Source organism: Mytilus edulis, chromosome 13 (assembly GCF_963676685.1).
Source record: "Mytilus edulis chromosome 13, xbMytEdul2.2, whole genome shotgun sequence".
Lineage (NCBI taxonomy): Eukaryota > Metazoa > Mollusca > Bivalvia > Mytilida > Mytilidae > Mytilus > Mytilus edulis.
Window position 1 is genome coordinate 46,667,139 of NC_092356.1, and position 8,101 is coordinate 46,675,239.

Sequence of the window (8,101 nt, forward strand, 5' to 3'; positions counted from 1 at the left end):
GCAAAATCGTGTTGTTTATCAAAACTGATCCGAACCGCTTGAGTGCATACATAATCAGGAGGAAACAGTGCTTAGCACTTTTCTGTGAGTGTAATTCGCACTAAATGCGTTTCCAATTTATGTACCAATATTTGTTTGAAAAAAAGTGAAATCACAAAAATACTGAACTCCGAGGAGCATTCAAAAAGGTCCATAATCAAAAGGCAAAATCAAAAGCCCAACAACGGTCATATTCCTGACTTGTTAAAGGTTTTGTCGTATGTAGACAGTTTTATTTATTCACGGGCTATTAATAAAAATCACAAAAAAATATACGTTAGCAATTTGACATTGACATTGCATCATATCAATACGTAATAATTTAACCTTATTCTTATCTTTTGATCTTTTACTTTATGACAAGTTTCGAAAGGTTCATTTAGTAACAGATTAGAATTATGATGATTTTCTTTATGCTTCTTGTTCCTGCAATTTGTGAGTAAAGACACTTTATTCAAATTCAAACATTTCATATTCATTATTACTTTTATTCGAAACAAAGTGTTTTTTCTATGTTTATGTAGAAAATATATTTGTGGGGACTTATTCAAAGTCAGAAAAAAACAAGTGACATGCATATTTGTATGTTCTTGTGACATTGTTACACATTCTTACATGTACAATATCACTTAGTGACGTATTTAATCATTTTTAATAAAGAAGGAATTGTGTATGTTCATTTTGTGACAAAGTGTTAAGTTGCACTCCTGTTTGTTAATAGAAAGTCGTAGTCATGCTTTATCTTATTGTATAAACGATTCTGCTTTCACAATGTAAGATAACGTATAAAGCTTTAATCAATATAAAATGTTGACTACCAGGTTCGAAATAATCATAATAACATGGTATATGTTGGTATTTAATAATAACAAATGCAAATTGTCTGCCAACAAAGTAACAACAAATATTTAAAACTTTAAAAGCAAAATTATGGACAATAACTCCAAAATGTGCCAGTGAACTATATGCAAATTGAAAATCTGTTATATCTATTAAAAGTGTTGTTGAATGTGATTATCAGCAATGACGAAAGTTGTCTTTGTTTTTATGATTATACGTTTTTCACATTAATTCGCTCCAGATCTTACAATACCAGTTATATAGATCTGAGTTTATTGACATATTTCTGATTTCATTGCGACTGACATGGCGCATGTGTGTACGGACGCAAAGTAACATGTAAATGACAACCAATCTATCAATTATTGAATATTCAGTTGTCAATTTCAAGATTTTATCTTAAACGATTTATTAAAATGTATAATGATTTCAGGCTTGTTTTTGGGTGTCCTCCCCGACATGAAGTTCCACTGACAACACATCAAATCTTGAACGTAGAAAAATACTCATAGTGAAAAACATATGTTGACGGTGCTTAAGTTATTGCTCGAAAATGAAACTCATAATGTATAAAAATTCATAACGCCTAAAAAAAAAACGCTTCAAAAGTCATACCATAGTCCTTATACAGGCGCTTACAATGTAATATTAATTATATGAATGTGAATACGAATGTTGGATAACCCTTAATTTTGTAGTGGCCCAGGACGACGTAAAAAGCTGTCCTTCAAACTTAATTCGCAACAGTGCATTAATAGCACATAATGGTTATTGCTATGAATTCGTCATTAATCACAATTTTGACTGGCAGCATGCACATGGTGATTGCACATCTAAAGGCGGACATCTTGTCGTAGTAAGAAGCAGTGCTGACAACTTATTTCTAATGAGTTCACTAAGGTCATTGAATTTCCATGGAGATATTGTATGGATAGGACTTTCCGACCAAAAAGTAGAAGGAACTTATGAATGGCCAACAGGTATGTTTGGTCACTCTTTAAATGTATAATTCCTATAATAAGTTTGTTATAACTGCCAGCCATGTTCATTAGTTATTGGTCTTGCTTGTTAATTTTATAGTTTAAGTATACACGTGACACAAAGATGACGAAGCATATAAGAACGAATTGCAAATGAATTACCTTCAATATTTTGGTGAAACTGTATTTCAATATACATGATATGCTAGTAACGCAATATAATATTGCTTGAAACATTGTTGCATCATACACTTTACTTTTGCTATTAGAATATCTTTAAATAATCTGCCATCATGAGTAAATTCAATAAAGAAAGAAATATTAGCTGTCGGGTCAATGCCTTAAAACAATCACACCAACATGCGGCGGTGTTCAAATTACTTTTTGAGCTGTAGTTATGACACAAAGAATACAAATTCAAAAACTCTTTTCGTATTGTTTCTTATGGGTGTTGCGTTATATGTTTTTTTTAATGACTCGGACTTCTCTTGAACTGAATTTTAATGTGCGTCTTGTAATGCGTTTACTTTTTTCTACATTGGCTAGATGTATAGGGAAGGGTTGAGATCTCACAAACATGTTTAACCCCGCCGCAATTTTGCGCCTGTCCCAAGTTAGGAGCCTCTGGCCTTTGTTAGTATTATTTTTACTTTTAGTTTTTTGTGTATGATTCGGAGTTTAGTATGGCGTCCATTATCACTGTACAAGTATACATATTCTTAAGGGACCAGCTGAAGGACGCCTCCGCTACATTGAAAACCCATTGGTGGCCTTCGGCTATTGTCTACTCTATGGTCGGGTTGTAGTCGCTTTGACACATTCCCCATTTCCTTTCTCAATTTTATTGTCCTATAAATAAAATTGAGAATGGAAATGGGGAATGTGTCAAAGAGACAACAACCCGCCCAAATAAAAAACAACAGCAGAGGGTCACCAACAGGTCTTCAATGTAGCGAGAAATTCCCGCACCCGGAGGCGTCCTTCAGCTGGCCCCTAAACAAATATATACTAGTCCAGTGATAATGAACGCCATACTAATTTCCAAATTGTACACAAGAAACTAAAATTAAAATAATACAAGACTAACAAAGGCCAGAGGCTCCTGACTTGGGACAGGCGCAAAAATGCGGCGGGGTTAAACATGTTTGTGAGATCTCAACCCTCCCCCTATACCTCTAACCAATGTAGTAAAGTAAACGCATAACAATACGCACATTAAAATTCAGTTCAAGAGAAATCCGAGTCTGATGTCAGAAGATGTAACCAAAGAAAATAAACAAAATGACAATAATACATAAATAACAACAGACTACTAGCAGTTAACTGACATGCCAGCTCCAGACTTCAACTAAACTGACTGAAAGATTATGATTTCATCATATGAACATGAGGCACAATCCTTCCCGTTAGGGGTTTAGTATCATACCATTATAACATATATGAGAAGAACATAACCCGTGTCATGCCAACAACTGTTTTTAGAATAAATGTGTTTAGTTCCGATGCAAAGACCTTATCAGTGATATATATGTTTTTTCATTTCAGGAGAACAAGTCACGTACACAAACTGGGCACACGGACAACCAGATTTGCAGGCAATCATTGAGGACTGTATTGTAATGAAGTATTCAGATGGTGGACATTGGCATGACTATGCATGTTTTAACTTTATTTTCCACCAGAACAATTACCCCTGGATCTGTGAATATAGTGAGTATATGACCACCAAACAAAATCTTATAACATATGACTTTAATTGACTTTAATTTTATATGTACTTTCTGTACAGTAACATGAATATACTTTTACATGTACTTTTTGTACAGCAATAGTTTAATTCAAATATTTATTTGCTAATCAAAGCGCCAACAAGGAGCAGAACAATCAACATTAATTACATACAAATGATTACAAGTGATTCGATATGATTAAGACTTAATGTTATAAAAAAATATTTATTAAGACAAGTAGAAGACTACAAGCACAGTGTTTAAAAATATAACTAGGTTTAAAAAAGGGGGGGTCACTGGGCATTACTATATCTATATATCATTTAAGGAAACATTCCTATATGAGGATAAATTTTCCAACAATTCTCCGAGTTTCTGTAGTATAAAAATATCTTCAGAGGACATTAGCCAAATAAATTGTGATTTAATATCTAAACCACTAAAATTTTTAAACCGTTGTTTTATTTCATTTAGAAAGTTGAAACGAATATTTGAAATTTGTGGCACTGGAGAAGAAAATGAATTTCATCCCCAAACTGCGTACCACACAATTTAAAGATTCGTTCTGACACTGTCAGATTTTTGTATCTTCCCCTCGAGCTCTCAATCCATAAATCGTGAGCACTGATACGGAATTTCGTTAAATAATTTCTATATCTAAACTTTTCCTGCAAAAGATAACTTTCTAAGCAAAATCTGCTTTTAAAAAGAGTATAGGTTCTAAGCTTGTTCCCATACTCTGAAATCATTATTAAGCTCAGTTTACCATATCTAATCATATTTTGATTGCATCTTTTTGCATAAATAGTTTTTTAACTTCGTCTTTAAATTAAGTGCATAATTTTCATTGGTGCTAAAGTATTAAAATAAAGTTTGAATACTGGTATACCAGCTCTTTTTCTGCTCATCATGTAGAGATTTTGATCTTTTAATAATAAATCATCAGATGTTTTAAACGTATATAGTATTTAAACATATTTAATTAAACCTCCAAAAATAGAGGATATCTGCCCAGTTCACCAATAACTGCAATATTTTTTGCCTTTTTACTTACTCCAAGTATAAATTTACAAAAGCTTAAATGAGCCTTCTCTACTGCCAGGTCTCCACATAGTTTTTTGAAATAGTTATCCCCTTGAGTGTTTAGTTTGTGAAAGTTAATGTCACCCCATATTTCACTGCAATACATTAAGACTGATTAACTGTATGGTCAAAAATATTTAGCCCTTTATTATACATTTCATGTTGGGCATCCGTAAATTTGCCATTAATACTAAATTTGACACCCAAGTAGGTATTTTTTTTTTTGTGTTCGTTAGGGGGGTATTATTTAAATGAAATTAAGTAGAAAGAAGTCTACCAGAATTGCTAAAAATCATGACTTTGAATTTAGTAATATCAACTTCTAGTCCCCAATTATTGCAATAGATTTGTAGTTTACCAAGACATTCTTGTAGACCCATATTATATAGCTCGGAGTTCCAGAAAGAAAAATTAGATCATCTGCATACATCAGACAATTCAGTTTTGTATTATTTAGTTTAACTGGAAAGCAATCCTCATCAAAACATATGATCTGAGGTACGCTTGCCTTTGCAGAAACCAATTTGCTCGGATCAAATGATATTTCTTTAAATACAACATTTTCTAATCTTTTATTAAGAATTTTTGTAAATACTTTACTGAGACAACTAGTCAACGATCGTCCACGATAATTTGATGAATCATCCTTTGAACCATTTTTAAATAGGGCAGTTATAAAACCATGAGCCCATATCTGAGGATAGTTTCCAGTTGAAAGTATTTTATTGAAAAAATGATTTAAACTTTTAATTAGAAAACTTTGACTAATTTTTATCATTTCATTTGAAATACTGCCAGGGCCACATGATTTTTTATTCTTTAGTGTATGCATTGCATCAGCAATTTCTTAATCTGTGATAAGGATGTCTAACTCAGTTAAAACTTTAGCATTTTCCAAATTACGTAAAAAATTTATTATATTAGGAGAAGAAGTTACTGGTTTTTTGTTTAAGATGTTAACATATGTGTTCGGACATTTATGAGCATACAATATGGTTGTGATCCAATATTGAAATTTAATGAAAATTTGCATACATGCTATTATTTATCATATTAAATCAAATATGATATAATAAATATACCTTCTTGTGCTACTGCTTGATTAAATATGGTCAAAATTGCTGAAATTTGCTCAACATTCCGTTTCGTGGACGTATTGTTTTTCTTCAACAGAACTACATAACTTTTTTGAATCTGTTTTGTGTTCAATTAATTTCTGTTTTATATAAGTATCCTATAAAAGTAAGCAATGTCCGGTCGCTGAACTACTGTTCTTCTGTTACCGATTGTTTTAAAAATATAACTGCAGACAATGAATTTCTTTTCTTAAGCTGCAATTGACCTACCCTCATCAGAAATATGGTCCTGGATTTCGATGACTTCGTGAAAATTATAGCTTACTGTTCGGTGTGTGCCAAGGCTCCGTGTGGAAGACCGTGTCTTGACCTATAATGGTTGACTTTTGTAAATCTTTACTTGGATGGAGTGTTGTATTATTGGCTCTCGTACCACATCTCCCGATATCTATCTAAATGTTTTTTCAATAATGCAAAATGAAATTATCTTCTTTTTTGCATACTTTACATTACAAGAAAAGAACTTGTCAACTTTACCCATGTCCCAGAAGATTATAGTACCTCAAACTTCGTTTTCATCTCTAAATCGATTGACTAGATATCAACATCGGCAAGATACTATCGCCTAAATTCACTAGCATAATTTGAGTTTTAAACGTATTAATATTTTTTTCAAGTCAGTTTGTTTGTAAGTTCCTTCACACATAAATGAATTCTTCGGAATTGACCCAACATTACTTTATATACGTACATCATTTAAAATTTAAAGACAATTAAAACCGTCTTCTTATGACCAAAAATAACCAGTCACTTATGCCCAAAAGGTAACAACAGACTCCACCAATAGAGACATCTTGTATACTGAACGAAAGTATCGGACGTTAAATGTTTTTGATCAGACCATGCATCATGGTTGAATAATCTCCTGTTTACCAGAAAGCAAAAAAAAAAAAAACTTTTTAGAATAAATCAAATATAAGTTATGTCTTTTTTGAACTAGTTGTTTATTGTGAACATGTCTGTAAGGCTCGATACATAAGCTACGAATATAGATTATGCCGAATGTCTGGACAAAGAGTTATTTTTCTATTCAAAATGGTTCTAGTTAATGGTGGATATTACATGTTTTCTTTCAACTTCATGTGTTTTATTTATATTATATATAAGTAATGGCCGTCGCTTCGTCGGATATCTCTAATATTTGTTTTTATAATTAAATGTTTTAGTTTGTTTGACATGAAAATCTAAATCAATTCTATTGTTATCAATCTGGTTTATCTTCTGTTTTAAAAACTATTTCCATTCGACTGCAAAAACCAATTCCTAATTAGTTGTGTTTGTTATTAGCTTACCATTTAATATAAATAGTAACTAATATTTTTACGATGTCGATTATTTAACATTATCTTTAAACATAGAAACAAACGGATGTTCAGTGATGGACGTTTGTTGGTGCGGGTTATAAGTGTTTCTCGTTTCTCGTTGTTTTTAATTTAGATTATAACGTTGGTGAATGGTTTCACACTGACTTGGATCGCGTGTTGTCTCATTGGTACTCATACCATATATTCTTTTATCTAATTAAGCATGGCCTATAACAGTTTATACATAATATGTGTTGTTTGCCCCGAACAAAAAATGTTAAGGCACGTATTTGATTTTCTTCTCACAATGAGTTTTACATTTCAGAACAAGAACAATATGTTCAGAAAACTACCACTACACCATTGCCTGATAGAGAACGCCCGGCAACAACTGAAGAAGGAGTGTACCTAACACCTGGAGGTTCAGCTACTATAATAGGAAAATAAACACATGAAATCACAATAAAAGGATAGAAAACATTTGTATTTTTCATATTGAATATCAGATTACATTTAGATAAAGTTAGTGTTTATGCGAAACCCCGATCGCTAGGTTATAATCAAGCTGCATATTAACATAAGTGTGACACTTTCCCATCGTTGTTTTTTTTATTGTTATCTGAAAATGAAGAAATGTGTTCGTTTTAAATTTTTCAATAATTTCCTTTAGGGTTCATGTGGACCCTTTGGCTAAAATGGCCGTATTTTCACCTCAAAATTTACTTGAGTACAGACAAACCTGCGCATCTGTCAAAATTTTCAGACATAGCATGCCCTAGATAAATAAATTTCAAATATGTTTTATGTTTTAGAAAAATAAAAACTTACCAGGATTTTGCCGTGCACTTTTTCATTCCTCCAGAAGGTGCCAAAATAAACTAAGTTGGGAAACATGTTTGAGAACTTCCCCATAGGTAATAATTAAAGTGAGCAGTATTGATTGAGATGGACAAGAGATGGACAATACATACCTGAAAATAATTGGTTAT

At 32.2% G+C, this 8,101-nt stretch overlaps 1 protein-coding gene across 1 annotated transcript; it reads left to right on the forward strand.

Annotated features, from left to right (window-relative positions):
* The first annotated feature begins 378 nt into the window (after positions 1 to 378).
* LOC139501391 (perlucin-like) lies at positions 379 to 7,594 on the forward strand. The gene is made up of 4 exons (XM_071290444.1): positions 379 to 474; positions 1,578 to 1,859; positions 3,405 to 3,569; positions 7,438 to 7,594. The coding sequence occupies exons 1-4, from the start codon at positions 438 to 440 to the stop codon at positions 7,557 to 7,559; spliced, it is 606 nt and encodes a 201-aa protein (XP_071146545.1). The 5' UTR covers positions 379 to 437; the 3' UTR covers positions 7,560 to 7,594.
* The last annotated feature ends 507 nt before the right edge of the window (positions 7,595 to 8,101 follow it).

Bases quoted from the DNA above. Each gene is read 5' to 3' on its own strand.
- LOC139501391 (XM_071290444.1), top strand. From the start codon at position 438: ATGATGATTTTCTTTATGCTTCTTGTTCCTGCAATTT. The intron at 475-1,577 runs GTGAGTAAAGAC...TTAATTTTGTAG, and splicing joins GCTTCTTGTTCCTGCAATTT to TGGCCCAGGACGACGTAAAA. The intron at 3,570-7,437 runs GTGAGTATATGA...TTTACATTTCAG, and splicing joins CCCCTGGATCTGTGAATATA to AACAAGAACAATATGTTCAG.